This window comes from Acanthochromis polyacanthus, chromosome 4, assembly GCF_021347895.1.
Source record: "Acanthochromis polyacanthus isolate Apoly-LR-REF ecotype Palm Island chromosome 4, KAUST_Apoly_ChrSc, whole genome shotgun sequence".
Classification (NCBI taxonomy): Eukaryota; Metazoa; Chordata; class Actinopteri; family Pomacentridae; genus Acanthochromis; species Acanthochromis polyacanthus.
In genome coordinates this window covers 26,555,946-26,572,737 of record NC_067116.1, presented here as the reverse complement: position 1 = coordinate 26,572,737, position 16,792 = coordinate 26,555,946, and the positions used below count along the sequence as shown (strand labels likewise).

At 40.2% G+C, this 16,792-nt stretch overlaps 1 protein-coding gene across 2 annotated transcripts in view; it reads left to right on the top strand.

Moving 5' to 3' along the window:
• The window catches only part of apc2 (APC regulator of WNT signaling pathway 2), a 43,518-nt gene that overhangs the window by 1,262 nt on the left and 25,464 nt on the right, over nucleotides 1-16,792 (top strand). For both annotated transcript variants that reach the window (XM_022194708.2, XM_022194707.2), the window contains exons 2-5: nucleotides 12,494-12,655; nucleotides 14,204-14,294; nucleotides 16,136-16,517; nucleotides 16,670-16,778. In XM_022194708.2, the coding sequence (XP_022050400.2) occupies nucleotides 12,515-12,655; nucleotides 14,204-14,294; nucleotides 16,136-16,517; nucleotides 16,670-16,778 (723 nt within the window). In that variant the 5' untranslated portion in view covers nucleotides 12,494-12,514. The remainder of the gene's footprint in view (nucleotides 1-12,493; nucleotides 12,656-14,203; nucleotides 14,295-16,135; nucleotides 16,518-16,669; nucleotides 16,779-16,792) is intronic.

Genomic DNA, 16,792 nt, shown 5'->3' with positions numbered 1-16,792 from the left:
AGAAATATTTTGGAAAATGTAATTATTGGTCGCATAGAATCATTAAAGTTACAGTTCAGTTTTTTAAAATCTGCATTTAAATAGGAATCAACTGAAATGGGTTTTTGACAGCAGATACTAACACAGATTATTAGTAATCAAGGAGAATAATAACCGATATGTGGAGCTGTTGTGGACTTGAGTAAAAATTAGATCTTTGTTTCAATATTTAGAATAACACAAATGCTACAAATCATTGTTTGTTTTAGACGTTTAATTGAATGAGACAGTTTCAACATTTGTGCTTCAGTGTTGATTGGCTGTTACTGGTGACGTGTCACCGGTCAGATAAAGTCGCAGGTCGTTCCTCCAGACCACAAAGTGACTACAGATATATGGAGGTGATTCATTTATTTTGTCAGGATTAGTCTAAAAAATCATATTTGTATCATGTTTAAATTTATATTATGCCCTTTACAGAGAAGGTGTGCTGGTCGTAAAGCTTGAAACGTGAGCCAACTACTCGATTAGTCGATAAATGGAATAATTTTTTTAGCAACGTTTCTGATGATCAACTTATTGTTTCAGTTATTTCTCTATTTGTCACTGAGTGGACTGACTGCTTTTCTTTGTCTCATCTAAATGAATATGTTTGAAGATAAAGATGTTTGCGATGATTTCCAATTATTTGATTAATTATTAATTAAAGTAACTCTAAGTTATAGAGTCAATAAGATAAAACAGTTTGATTAGGGTTTGTTTACACTGATAATTGATTTATACGGTATCAGTTTGATTTAAAGGTTTAATTTACATTTACAGGAGTGAAATAACTTTGCTGGATTTTCCTGGAGATATCCTGAAGTTTCCAGCAAATTATTTGGGAAGTTATGAGGAAAGTTTATGATAAATATTAATGCGATGCATTCAAAATGAAGCGTTTCTAGTTTTAGTTTTGTTGAATGCAGACTGTTGATGGTATTGACAGTGAAACTAGACACTGAAGTGGTCAGAGACAGTTGGTTGGATGTTGGGTTTCAGCCCCTCAGGGTTAAGTGCAGATGGTTTTGCTGGTGATCTGAAGCGTTGTTAATGCTGCTCACTGATGGAGGAGGCTGACTGTGATGGAGGCTGCAGAAAGGATGAAGGGTGTGGCTGCCAGCAACTCCTCCACTGTCCACATCTCAGTTTCCTCTTAAGGATGATTCACTATCTGAGGACAAGCCTGAACAAGAAACGGATTCACAGTTTACAGAAAGAGCAAAGCTTCAAGTGAGCCTTTAATGGAGAAATCTGATGCTTTAATGTTTTAGTTGATTTTAGCAGGGGAGGATTATTGAGAGGTCATGGCACAGAGTCAGAGACACAAAATGACACACAGAAATACCACCAAAATGACCACATATAGCCACAACTACCCACAAAGAGATACAAGACAACCACAAAGAGACACAAAACAACCACAAAGAGACACAGAATAGCCACAAAGATGCAAAATGACAACAAAGAGACATACAACAACGACAGAGGCACAACACGTCATCAGAGAGACACAAAACAGCTACAAAGAGAGACAAAATGACCACACAGAGATGCAAAAATGACGACAGACATACAAAATGAACACAAAGAGATGTGGACCAACTAAAAAGAAACACAAACACATGAAAAATTTCCCTTTACGTCTGTGAGTTTTATGCTAATTCATATAAACTTCCATTCTTTTTCCTTGTAGTTTGGTTCCAATTTTACTGTCGGCTAAACAACAGAATAGCATCACACCAAACATTATCAGAAAACAGTTCTTTGGAAAAGATGTTATTTTATTGTGCACCATTAAAAACATACATTTGAAAGAGCAGCTACAAGAAAAGTGTCAAACAAACGCTAAAGTAGTTGAAGAAGGCTGGAAAAGACAAACTGTTCCCGGTTCAAGACCTTCATGGTTTTAGTCTGAAGGCTCCTTCCTTTTCACTCCTAATATGTATGAAACAAGAATAAGAAACTGATGTTGCTGAAAACATTGAAAAGAATGTTTTGACCAGGAAACCATGTGTGCCGGCTGTAAAGCTGTTGTCTATTAACAGACCAGACTTGTTCTACTTGCAGCGGCATTTGACGTTGGACATTTGATATTTTAGGTTGTTGGAAATGTCTTGTAACTGCATTGACACGGTAGATAACGATTCCAGGAAGTGTTTTCAATGAAAACTGGATGCTAACTCAGGATCCCTGCTGATGCCTGAAAAAACAACCAAACCAACTGGACACCAGTAGAGTTTGGTGATATTTATTGATATGTGATTAACCATCCAGGGGAAACTGAAGTTTGGTGGAAGTAAGAACAGGTTGCAGATAGTTTAGGATTATATAATTATTAAACTTCCTGCATTTTTGTTCATCCATAAATCCAAAATTGGTTTGTTTTTGTCATGATTTGCGATAACTAAGAACTGAGTCACCTGGATAATCTCGGTCGTCCATACTAACAGAAGTTTGGACCAGTGATGCCCAAACTTTTGCATACTACTGCTTAGTCTCCAGAGTGTCACGTCAGTATTTTCCATAGTATTTTTTAGACCAAGCAGAGGGTTTTCTGACCTCGAGCATGGATCAGATCATTTGTTCTCATGTTGTTGTGGTTCAGCAACTCAGTCAGAGACTCTGAGAGCTTCAGGGACAGGAAGTCTTTCCTCTCTGAGCTGGAAAATTCTGGCGGGAGGCAGAGCTGATGTAACGTTACATAATGGAGAGTTTTAGGAACAAGAAGCAGCTGAATGAAGCAAACAGTTGGACGTCTGCTGTCAGACTTAGGGTCTGTTAAACATCGCTTTGGTCTGTCACCTCTGACCTTCGACCTTCACTCTGCTGGCTGTTTGTAGTGTTTAGATGATTCTGCTGTTGGCCTTTAGAGGCTGAAGGAAGGTTGATTAGGTGTTGGACTGAAAAAGGTGTTTGCAAATAATGTCAATGGTCTAAACACCAGGGGACCTTCTGTTTACTGTGGATGAGAAGAAGGAAACGAGAACAATATTCACAAATGAGAATACTGACATTCATTTTAAAAATTACTTGAAATAATAAAAAATAATTGCAGTAAATTTTGATTGACTAAACATTAAATACCTCCATGTAGGGCTGGACCCAAATATTCGTTCGCTACAGCAGTATCCGGATATTAATTTTGGTATCCGAATCGGACGTTACCGCCAGGTCGGACGTTACCGGGCGGAACGAATATTCGGCGTTACTGTCTTCCCTCCGCCTTCGGCCCACATCGGCTCATATCGGCTCATCCTGTCCTGTGATCACATAAATATATACACATATGTCTTTGAAATATACACATATGTCTATGTGATTACCCCCTCCTCCCCCAGACGAAAATACGAATATTCGGAGCTCATCTCTTCCATTCGCCTTCGGCCCACTTCGGCTTCATCCCGTTGTGTTCGCCTCATCTCGGCTCATCCGTTCGTGTTTGTTACCACCACCAGAATGGCCGGGTGGCTGCCGACTCCGACGTCACGCTTCACTTCGTTGCATAAACACAAGACAAGATGCCGAAGACCTCCGCTGTTTGGGAATTCTTCAGTTTAACTGAAGACAAAACGAAGGCAGTGTGCAAAATTTGCATCCGGGAGACCAGACGAATGGATCCAAATACTCAGGCGGGTCTCTCCGGTCTATTCGGGCCGTCTCCGATCTGATGTGATTTTCCCCTAAAAAAAAAGTTCAAATAATCCATGTATATAAGTTATTATTTATTCTTTAAAAATGACAAATTTTGTCATGCAATCACATCAATATAGCATAAAATGATGCATGCAATTGACTAAACGTCTATTACCAAGTTATTTAAGAACATTATTAACTTATTAGCATACACTTCCCAGCATGCACTTCATTTGGCTAAATTTGTCTTGCATCAACATCCAGACTTTATTGTAGGAGAAAGCCTGTACTTGACTCTCTCCCAGTCATCAGTGATAACAGGTGGACACAGTCAATAATATTTATAATTTATCAAACGAATAGTCAGAATCAGAATCAGAATCAGTTTTATTGCCAAGTAGGTTTTTACACTTACAAGGAATTTTCTCTGGTGCTCTTGGTGCAAGTACAAATTGAATAGTAAGTAAAAAAGATAAAGATAAAAATAATAATAATAATATTAGTAAAAGCCAAGGTGCAATCAGATATAAAAAATATAGAATAAAATAGACAATAGACAAAGGTATACACAGTTACTACACAGTAATAATTAATGTAATCAACAGAGCTGATTTGCAGTGGGTTTAGAGTGGGAGTTGGTGTCAGGTAGAGTGTGAGGGTAGGAGTGGGTGTGTAAACTAAGAATTTATTTTCTTTATTTTAAGTTATTAGGAAATAAAAAATCAAAGAATTCTGAAAAGATTAAATTACTCAAAACTTTATTGAAATTTGTGACATTGAATTACACACATTTACACTACTCTTTAAAGGTTTGGGCTCACTTAAAAATGTCATTTTGTTTTTTAAAAAAGCATTTTTTAAAAATCAAGATAACATTAACTATTTGATGGCTAGGAATCTCTTGTGCAATGATGTTAGCACATGAATGAAAGTGTGAGTTTTCATGGAAAACATGAAGTTGTCTGAGTGACCCCAAACTTTTGAACGGTCATGTATGTACTTTGTGTTTCAGAAGGTGGACTCCTACAGTTGAGTAAATACAGCGTAATAAGCATATTTTAGTGTTGAAAATAAAACTGGTGTTGCACTGACCTAGTTGGATCCCGATGTAAATGCTGTTTTTACTGTAACTTGCTTCATGTCTATACGCGTCTCTGAACAAAGAGCACTACCACTACCTGCTCCACCCCCACATCCTCCCATCCTCCATCTCTCTTTCTCCTCTGGGACTGTCTCGTTACCGCGGCAACCGCATCCTCCAGGCAGTAGAGTGAAGGAAGAGGAAGAGGAGGAGGAAAATGGCGTCCTCTCAGCGCATTTATTTGGTTTAAAACTACCTCATACATCTGCGCGTCACCAGATTGCATTATACAAGCAGCCTGATTTAATGTGTGGTGCTTCAGACTGAAAGGAGTTGATCACAGCACTTCCGCTGTAGAAGATGGTTACTGTGGGGTAAAAAACTGAGCTGATGTTCGCTTTTATATGTGAACAGTTGCAGCAGGAAGCACTGGTGGATTTCTATTAGGGTGAGCTGGGACTTACTGGGACACTTAATGCAACAAAGACATGAATGGTTGAATCAGTCAAAGTGTTGATTGTTGTTGGACATTTCAGCTGAAAACTGTAGAGGTTAGGACTCGTGTTACTGAAGCAGCTTTAGACGTTGATAATGGACTTCTGAATGTGTTGTTTTTGTTCATACATTCATGTCAGTGATTTTGCAGCATAATGTGCCGCTTCTGTCATGTGAGCAGATTCCAACACATTTCCTCTGTTGTAGCTTTAGCTTTGTGTTTTCTTTCCGTTTGTGTCTTTTAAGGCTTTTAAGGCATCAGTCAAATAACCTGCCAATTATTTCTAGATTGATTGATTTGTTGTTTGGTCTATAAAATACCAGAAAACTGAAAGTATAAAAAAAATCAGTCAGTGTTTTTCCACAGTCTGAGATGATAGATGTCTTCTTTTGTCCACAACTCAAAGATATTTAGTTTATTGTCAAAGAAGAGGAAAGAATCTAAAACATATTCATACTGAATAAAGCTGAAATCAAATAAGTTATCAAATTAATTGATGATTCATTGGATAGTTAACAACTAAGCAAGTATTTGTTGCAGTTCTAGTGTCTACTGTTTATCTTTCTTTCATTTACTTTCCTCATGTGTGTCTTTCCTATTTATATGTTTCTTGGTTCTCCATCCAAAATTACAGGGAATTTCTTCAAATTTAACACAAATGTTTTCTCGGATTCAGTGAGGATCTGACAAAAATTCTGACAATAATTTACTGGTCAGAGGTCACTGTGACCTTACTAAACTCATTTTTGGTCATAACTCAAGAATTCATAATTATCTAATTTTAATAAAATTTGATAGGACTGTAGTGAACCAAAGTAAAGCTGAAATATTACCGATTATTCAACTAATTGATTGGTTTTAGCAAAAAATTAATCATCAGGTTGTGTAAAGATAAACTACATGGGCCACAGTGCTTCCTACCTGCCTTATTAACCTTATCGAATTCTAAACCAATATAAAAAGCTGATATTTTCAGCATTAAATTATTTGAACCAGCATTATTTATAAAGATTCAGAGGAGATCAGAGTGCACATGTCCACATTCATGTAATTTCTGATGATGGATCTAAATAAATTGATCATCTCAGCACAAGAATTATTGAGGAATATAACCTCAGCCTGTTGTTTTTGGATGATTTGCATGTTGTCTGTTAAATTCCAATCTGCGTTTGATGACATTTAATATCCTAAAGGTCAGCTCCACTGTGACATTCTGATGTTCTGCCTTTGCACTTTTCTTGCCATTATGCAACACCGTAACTGTGACCCTATTTCATAGAATTTAGATACTGATTTGCTGACTCATCCATGTATTAAATTCTTTTTAAAGTCAAATATTATTAGCCTGGACAAACATGGATGTAAACTGCAACTGGTTTTTGGAGGCAAACAACCACAAGGCACAAGTCTCAGTATCTTCAGCAAGTATGAAGAAAGACGTTTAGAACGGAGCATCTGTACAGTCTTTAACTATATTGTGTTCTTTTAACTTATTTTACATTGTTCTACCTTAACAAGACTCCACTTCTTGACTCACTCATTGAAACAAGTGCAGCCACTGGTTCTGCTGCCTTCATTTGGCTGATTTATTCACCTTAAACACAATAACTAACATACCATTCCTCAGTCTAACATGAGGCTAAATATTGACCCAAAGCCTGGTGCTTCACGTTTTCTTTCGTGTTTGCTAAAGAAACCAAGGTTGTATTTTAAATATCGTACTTTGTCTTTTTACTTTAAGTATATAGTACAGCTTTGTCTACAAAGAGTATACTGTTTAATTAATACAGTGTGCTTCATTGTGATATTGTGCTGTAAACTTTAAATGTGCCACAGTGCCAAATAGTGTCAGAATGACCAGAAAAGCACGCTGACTTGCACACTGCAAAGTGTGACTGGATGTAGAAGGACATCAGGAAACCTTTTTGTAATGTACTGTATTGTATGGGAGGGCTGCACAGTGGACTAGTGGTTAGCACTTTCGCCTTGCAGCAAGAAGATCCCGTGGGCCTGGGATCTTTCTGCATGGAGTTTGCATGTTCTCCCTGTGCATGCGTGGGTTTCCTCCGGGCACTCCGGCTTCCTCCCACAGTCCAAAAATATGCTGAGGTTAATTGATAACTCTAAATTGCCCGTAGGTGTGAATGTGAGTGTGGTTGTCCGTCTGTATATGTAGCCCTGTGACAGACTGGTGACCTGTCCAGGGTGTCCCCTGCCTTCGCCCGAGTCAGCTGGGATAGGCTCCAGCACCCCCCGCGACCTTAATGAGGATAAAGCGGTGTGTGGATGGATGGATGTATAGTATGGGAGTATGGATATTGAAACTCACCCAAACTCAGTCCCAGCCCTTTCTTCTATAACAGCAGATCACCATCTGATTAATCATAATGAATGTGCAAATATTCACTCAGAATAATGTTACTGTTCATAGGCCAAACGAAAAAATTTATATCACCTCAATGTAATTTGCAATCGGCACAAAAAATGGCTTGAACATCAATCATTTTCTTTGTGTCTTTATTTCTCTATTCGTTTTTTTATTACTGCCTTTTTCCTTTTTGTCTATTTTTTGTGTGTGTCTCTCTCTCTTGCTCTGTAATCGCTGACACAGGATCAGTGTTTTTCCCTGCTGACCTGATCATCATGCTGTCAGAGGTCTGAGTGCTGCTTCAGTCTCTGAGGTGCACTGAGCTGTTTGCTTCAGGCTGGACTATACGATCCAATGTGTGTGTGTATGTGTGTGTGTGTGCGTGTGTTTATCAGCTAAAGGGATGTTTCGAGGATTTACTTTGCGCTTGTTCTGTAGCAGAAGCTGCGTCTCCTCTTGTATGTTTGTTTTTACAAGTCACATCTCTTTCTCTCTGATCGTCTCTTCCTATTTCATCTCTCTATGCCGTCGTCTCATATTGGGGTCACACGCGTCGGATCGTTCGTTTCCATAGCAACTGTACCGTTAACTGGCTGCATTAATGCTTGTTAAATCGTTCCTCTCTCTCAGGAGCTCCACATCCTCCTCCTCCTTCTTCATCTTCTTCAGTGTGCTTTGCAGCAACTGCGGCAGTGTGTCTGTGTGTGAGAGAGAGATGACAAGGGAGGCAGAAAGAGCCATCACTTGATGTAAATGTGTCACCATGGCAATGAAGGCATGGGGAGTTGGGGGGATCTGTTACCATGGTAACAGGGTACATCAATATGGCCAAGGTCTTTGATGGGAAACACTGACATTAAAGACACACACACACACACACACACACACACACACACGCCAGCTGAGGTCTGCAGTGTCAGGGGACCTGCAAACACACATTTAAACCTCCATACTTGTGAGGACCCTCATTGGTGAAAAACACTTAATGTGAACAGATTTTTCTTTGTTGCACTGCTACAGTTGCACACACACATCAACTGCACCTAGATATAAAGAAATGTATTTTTAAAAACATTTTTTTGTAAATAAGCAGGCAGAGTTTCTGTCTGTATCTTCTAATTTCTGTGTACCATTAAATCTAAAGATATTGATAAAAACATGATGACTCTCAGGGAAGCTGTTGAGTTATAAAGACAGTTTGTGGATTTTTTTTTGACAAAAGAGGTAACAACATCTATGGAAAATCTAAGTCACACTGACCATTAAGTATGGATATCCTATGTGTTCAGATTTAACTGAGCAATGAGTCTAGTTTTTAACGCAAATTGCAACAATCAGGTGCTCGGACTTTTAAAGTGCTCTGTCTTCATGTCACAAACCAATTTCTGTCCTCACAGTTAAAGAATGGTTGTCCGGTCTGAGCTGTTAAAGGATGAGATGTAGCAGATCCGGGTTGATTTTACTCTCTGGAGGCCTGGTGATGAGCTTCAGTCCTGTTGTTTTGCTCCAGTTTTGTGTGTCAGTATGTCAGAGAGAATCGAGCTGACTCTATCAGCTCTAATTTGGGGGATTTTTGCAGGAGAAAATGTGTTTTTGAGTCAGAGTGTACACCAGCAGGTGACGTGTTGCTGCTCTTTTGTTGCACGGCTCATTGAGGAGTGTTAGTTGCTAGGCTTGGAGTGAAAATTTCTGCAGCAGCTTCATATCGCTTTTCTACTACCAACCACTTGCTTAACTCTTGCTAGTATAAAAAAAACACTTTGCTAACTTCTGGCTGAATTTAGAACTAGCAAGTGACAATATCACAAACATTTTTTTAAGTCAGTTATAGTGGAGATAGAGGAGAGGAAGGAGACTGGAGAATAGGTGTTGGAGAAAGAAGGTAGTGATTATATATTTCCAAGTAGCTGATAATTGATCTGTAGTTGCAAAATCTATCCGTCATTGCATGAAATCCAGTATTACTGCTGCTGTAACTTTTTGAAGTATTACTTTTTAGACAAAATCTCAATTGAAGTTGCACCAAACCACAATTGTGTTGTTTTTTTTAAAATTTCATAGTCAACAAGATTGAATATTTTAAGGATAGATTAATGCTGAACTGGAAATATCCATGATCTGTTCACTTTTTGGAACATAACATACATTATCTGTGCTGATTCTGAATGATAGCAGTTTATAGTGTTCATCAGAGTTGTCCTGCAGTTTATATATGTGTGTGTCTGTGTGTTTTATTCTCAGTACCAGTATTGATCAGCAGCCAGTCAGTCCAGGTTCATTGCTGAATCGATCGTTTTCAGCTGATCATCCGTTTCATAACCACACTTTGATTTTCTCCCCCGTATAAAGGCACTGGTTTTATTTGAGCTTCTTGTGTCTGACTGTAAGTTTGAAATGGCTGTTAACATTTGTTGTTAGAAAGTTAATGAATCAAAAACACATAAAGCGACTTCAGAGAGCTTCTGCTGCTTTCAGATTGGGGGTCCCTCTCCAGTGGGGGTTCCATTTTTTCACAATCCATCATCTGTTTGGCATCAGATTGGATGTTGCTAATTGGCTGTATTTTGTACATGTGTTAGTAAGCAGCTTAATAAAAAAACTTTATATAAGGCTTAGGGCAGGGCGTTGGCAGCCCCTATAGGCCAATGACAGAGCAGTGCAGTGATCAGTGTTACAGTCTATCCTGTAACCTGAGAACAATAAAATCTGATCATGTTGCTTCATCCTCCTCTTACCCACAATCCCCTGGGAGGAGGAGGAGGAGGTCAGCTCCTCATAATGAATGCAGCAGTGACATTTGCTGCAGTGAATCTGCTGATCAGAGCGGAAATCTGACGACAGGGACAGAAAATCATCTGAACAAGGAGCAGTGCAGGACTGTTGTTTTATTTACAACCTCAAACAAACAAACAAGCACACAAACAAACAAACAAACAGCAGCATGGTTTTCTGTGGAGCTTCGTCTTTGCACTGAAGGTCACACACTCAGTCACGTGCAGAATTAAAGAGCAGACCGAGCATGTGCAGCTCTGACCCCCAAAGCAATGACCTCACTCTGTCTCAGTCTGAAGTTCATCGCTTGATTTGTTGGGCGTTTTGTGTGTTTCTCTCAGTGAGTTGGTGCAAAGGGCAATTTTCTTTTGTGCTGCTGCTGCACAAACCCAATCACTTAAAACTGCTGCCACAAAACAAGCACGAGGAGCCAGGAAATGACTACAAAGGAACACAAAATGATCACAAAGAGACATAAAATGATCATGAAAGGACAAAAAAAGATCACAAAAAGACTAAATGACCCCAAATAGAAAAAAGCGACCATAAAGATGCAAACAAACAAGCACAAAGAGACACAAAATGAACACGGATACAGTCAAGATTACATAAAACTAGCACAATGATTACAAGAGTCTAAATGACTACAAAGAGATACAAACTACTATAAAGACATAAAAAAATCGACCATAGACACTCAAAACAATGACAAAAAGAGAAGAAACTGACTGCAAAGACACAAAATGAGCTCAAAGAGACACAAAAGAACATCAGGTGTTTTTCTTTCTAGTTTAAGAGGCGAGTTCCTGGATAGCAAAACGAGATGCTTAAATATTAACGTGAATCTATAATACAGCACCGCATTCAGTTCAGTAGAAGCAGCAGGCTAACAGTGAGTTGACCTCTCTTTGCTCTCAGTTATTGATGAGATGTTGGAAACATTCCTCTGAGATTTTGCTCCATGTTGACGTGATTCATCATTATCTCGCTGCCAGCCTCCTGTTCGGTCACATTTCAAAGCGTTCTCTACCATTTTGCATGACATTGTTTGCTGCCTTTCAAGATACGAGCAGATCAGAGCTGATGCTGCTCCACAGCGACACGTAAAGCATCCACTATACTTCACATAAAAACATTTGAACCTTGTTGTTAAAAATATTTCCTCGATATGCGTATTAAAAACTCACAGCATCATTTTTCCTTCAGCACATATTTACTGCTGCACAGTTAATCAGCTGTAAAGGTCATTTCAAGTGTGACTCAGTCACGGTGGAAACTGATAGATGCATCACATTTTAAAAACATAACACGCAGCAGTTTAAACTCTGAGGCTGATGGGGTTTACTTAGTTCTGCTGCAGCAGAACCCTCCTGCAGAAACAGACTAATGAGTGGAAAATCTGATGTTCAGGCTGATTCAGGATCAGCTGATGGGAGGCCGGAAACAGCCGGAGGAGAAACTTAGATAACATGTTATCTAACAGGAGCTTCATGTTCAGCAGGAGGAGAGTCAGAAACATCAGTTCAAAGTCAACTCGGAGGTGAAAAGGAGAAGTGCTGGAGGTGAGGAAGAAATGAAGAGAAGAGGAGGAGGAATAGAAGACAAGGAGAGGACAGGAAAGAAACAAGGTTGAAGAGAAGGAGGAGATGATGAGAAAGCGAGAGTAAGAGGAGGATGGGATAGCTGGAGGAGGTGAATATATTAGAAAGAGAAGGGGAGGAGTACTAAGGAGTGCAGAAGAGGAGAAATTTAGATTTGAGAGATGCCTTTGGTTTCTAGCATGAGTGGAAGAGAGCAGAGAAAGAGTGGAGAAGAGGAAGTGAGATGGAGGAGGAGAGGAAGAGGAGGAGATGCAGCAGACAGACATCTAGCAGTAAGAAAGAAATGAAGTTTTAATGAAACAGATGAGCTGAGTTTGATCTGAATGAGAATCTTGATGTAGACAGGCCAATCTGCGGGAAAGCGGATTGTATCCGATCTTCTCAGTGATGGCTGAATTACCTTCCTGTTGCCCCCAGCTGTTGCCTTGTTGAGCCTCCGTTACCCCTCATTACCTCCCTATATGCTGCAACAGCTTGGTGCAGTGCATTAAAGTTGCCTCTTCCTCTGTGTTGTTCTGCAGGGGGCGCTGCACAGTGTGAAGATGGCTAACGCCGTGGCTTCCTACGACCAGCTGGCCCACCAGGTGGAGGCGCTCCGGAAGGAGAACTCCCACCTGAGGAGGGAGCTGGAGGACAACTCCAACCACCTGTCCAAACTGGAGACGGAGACGTTCGGCATGAAGGTCAGTGTGGACGCCAGTTTTAGTTTATTTCTCTTAGCGTTTTAAGTCAGTTAACCCTCTGAACTTCAGGCAGTTTCTGAGTGTTTATTGCTCCTGTCTCATTTTACTAACTGTGGACTCACTGCAATTTTCACTGCAACATTAAGTCCTACACATGTTAGTAAACAGCACAACCATTTATTGATTGATAGGTTTTATAAAATAATGAATAATATCCATCACATGTTCCCAAAGTCTTGTGTTTCTGTGGCCTCTGAGTATTTCAGATTATTTTTGACTTATGTTATTAAACCACTAATCCATCAAAAATGAACATTAAAACCTTCATTCGCTTCAGAATTTATCAATATTTTTTAAATCGTCTTTATCAGCGTGAAATCAGAAACCTCAGATCAGCAGTTTTTGTAGCAGATTGATCAATAAATGCGCAGAGGTCGAGAGGGAGTGAAAGCTGCGAATCAGGCCAAGACTTAAAGCCTGCTGGACATAAATCCCATCAGCTGCCGCCACATAAACACACATGTGCATGTACACAAAGACACACTGGCTCACGTGTCCAGATGCTGAGAGCAGCTGGATTATCAGGCTGAGCTCTACTGGTTTTAGTGTCAGAATCAGGACAGAAAGAGAAACGGCACGGACGGCTGATTCACCTGCAGCAGGTGAGTGTACAGCAGGACGACAACACGGAGGCTTAAAATCAGAGGATGTGAAGGAATAGCAGCTTTTTGTTGTCATCAGCAGCAAGATAATGTTTTACGGGATTATTATTGCATGTAACGTATGATTATTTATGATATCCGTGCAGTTGGAGAGCAAACGGATAGAAACTGCAGCCAGACTCAGCTTTCTGATTGTTTGTGTAAGAAAATATACTTTACTTTAAATATTATTTACTGTGTCACTGACATAGAAGTACTAGATTCGTTTTGATATATTTATTTTCAGTTTAGTACATGTAATCATGCAGTTTAAAGGCAGTTTAAACCTCTGAACTCCAAGCAGTTTATGGGTGTTTTTTTGCTGCTGTCACATTTTTACTCACTGTTTGCTCTTGTTTTTCATTGCAATATAAAATCCTGCATCTCTATGGAAACAACACAACCATGGTCAGAAGTAGACAGAACTAAGAAATGTCCTCTGTCCAATATGACACAGTTATTGCGGCACTTACGGCTTCAGCTTTGGCTCAGGGAACGCAGAATATTTAACCACTAAGTCAAAAACATATGATTCATTAATTTCATTACTGGGCTAGCAACTGTTAGCAGGAATTCATCTCCTGAACTGAGCGAGCTGCTGCCTCATTGTCATTCTTCCTTCAAAGGTAACAATTAGGGGATATTTAGTAACTGAATTAACATTATTTTTACTAAATGCAAGCAGAGCTCACATGGACACAAAGGATAAAATTGTTTTACAGACAAGAAAAACGGTTTTTAAATTTCTAAATATAGCATTGCTGTATTTGTTGCACCACCCATGTATTTCTTTCACCCTGTGATGTCCAAAAGGATTTACCTGTGTGGCTCATCCTCTGTGATGCAGGAGGTGCTGAAGCAGCTGCAGAGTAAACTGGAGCAGGAGGCTGGAACTTTGGCATCGTCTGGGAGGAGCGACGTGCTGCACCAGCTCAAAGGTCTGATTCACTTTTTTAATCTGTTTTATCAGCATGGCATGAGTCCATATTCTACTTTTCGTGCTTGTTATGTAGCTGCTTTTTGTGCATACAAAAGCTCTGCAAACTTACAAAGTCCACACCTAAAAGATTTACTCTCTCCTACAGAAAACACAGAGAGAGAAACATAAACAGACAGACAGAGAGAACACACAGATTTTTAGGTTTTGCCATCGAATCTCAGACTGTCATACTTAAATTGCATCAGTGGACTGTTTGCCTGATTTATTCACTTATTTCTTCACCTCTGCTGAGGACTCAGCTTCACCTTTAGTGAAATTTTTGTCTTCTTTCATACTAAGTGACCTCTGGAAAAGACAAAAGCCTTTGCTTCAGGATCTCTGTACTGAAGCAGACATGTCATAAATGTAGCTGACAGAAAGTCCTTGATCATGTGTTTCATCTCTGTGTGTCAGAGAACCAATTATTCTAAATTGTTATAAGGTTCCCTCAAAGTCTGTCCCAACTGATTCTGTTACACTCTGAGAGCTCAAAACTTCCGCTGGGAGCAATCATCTCTTAATTGACTGAATCAGCTAACCTGATTGGCCGCAGCCTCGTTAGGACTCAATCAAATTAAACAGCCTGTTAATGTTAATTAGTTTGTCTGGATTAAATTCAGTTAACTCCAGCTGAGACTGAGAACAGCAAGAGTGTTTGTGGCACAGTGCATTTAGACAATCAAATGAAATGAATACATGAAAGCAGTGTTTTACTGTAGTTGTGTTAATAATTAAGCTCAACAAATGGAACTTAGTGTGTAAACATTGAATTTGGCTGTATGCAGCAGTTTAAACCTACTACACACAGAACTCATATTCATTCATATTTTCAGGATTTACAACTCAGAAGGAAGCAGGATGAAGCAAAGCAGACATTTCAAACACTGCAGTAATTCAAAGAGCTTCATGCAAGCAAAAGAAAAGAATCAATGATATGAGCTCCATTCATGTGCAACACGAACAGACTTTAGAACCTTATGGTCACACTTTGTACCGTTGTGAAATTAAAAATGAAGTTCAAAGATAACAGTTGTAAAGTTGAACTATATGCAACAAGGAGAGTTGTGATATTATTATTATTGTAATAATACATGTGTTTATTGCTGCTGTAAAAATGTAAATTACATGTAAATTACTATCTTGTCTTTTGACTGGAGTTCAGCAGATTTCACATCTCAAATCAGGTCTAAAATTAAAGGGGAACTTCAGTATTTTTCAATCTAGGGTCTGTTTTCATATGTCATTTCATACATGTGAGTGATGGAGAAATGAATTTTCGACATAGCTCCAGTATTTAGCCAGGCAGGCAGCTTAGCAGCTCAGCTAGCAGCTCAGCTAGTGAAAAGTATGGGGCAACTGGCCCCCCCGCGTCAAAGTCCACCCTAACGTGCTTTTTTTCCCCACACTAACCGGCTACGATAGTCTCAATGAATGTCCCACAACATACTAGAGATGAGAAGTGAACGAAAACCTCCACATTACCTGGCGATCGCTCTTTGTTGTGGTCTGTATCCAAATCTCAGGACGCTAGAAAGCAAATGTCGTTGCGAAATCGCGCGAAATCGCGCCAAAACCGGTGTTTTGGCGTGAGCTATCGCGCGATTTTCGGACAATGCCTAAATACTGGAGCTATGTCGAAAATTCATTTCTCCATCACTCGCATGTATGAAATGACATATGAAAACAGACCACAGGTTGAAAAAAACCAAAGTTCCCCTTTAAAGATATGATGTTAGTGTTTGATCTATGAGAGAAAGAACTAAGACTGCTGATGTGATCATGCTCCTCCTCCTCCCTCAGAGCTCCACATGGACCTCACCAACTACTATGAACTCAAACACCAACCTCACAACCTGAGGCTGCTGACGGGCGGCCTGGGAGGGGCGGGGCTAGCAGGTGTTGCTGGGACGGGGTCAGGTGTGGTCGGAGCTCCAGAGCTAGATGACCACCTGGCTCTGCCTCCGTCCTCCTGCACCTCCTCCTCCTCCTCGGCAGCGGCGGTGAGCAGACCCAGGAGTCCACTCAGAGCGGCATCCCGTCAGAGCATGGCCTCTGCTGGAGAGGCTGCTGCCGTCATGCTACCGCATCACTTCCTGGATGGAGCCCCGCCCAAAACAGCTGTGATTAGTGGAGCGGATGGACGACAGAGCGACCATCACCTGGAGGAGCTGTACAAAGAGAGGTGAGCTGATTCACTGAAAGAGGACGTTCTCATAGAACAGTTACTGAGCAGTCGGGGCCAGTTGTTCTGTCAGGCCTGTACGACTGCTGTAGTTGATGCTAACAGAAAGTTAGCTTTCCAGGACCTAACAGGGTCTTTGTATCTGACTGTAGGAACCTCCTGCTGGGGCAGATCGACCGCGAGGAGAGGGAGCGCTGCTGGTACTTCAGCCAGCTGGAGGCGCTGTCCCAGAGACTGGCCCAGCTGCCACGCATCGACACGGTGAGAACACACAA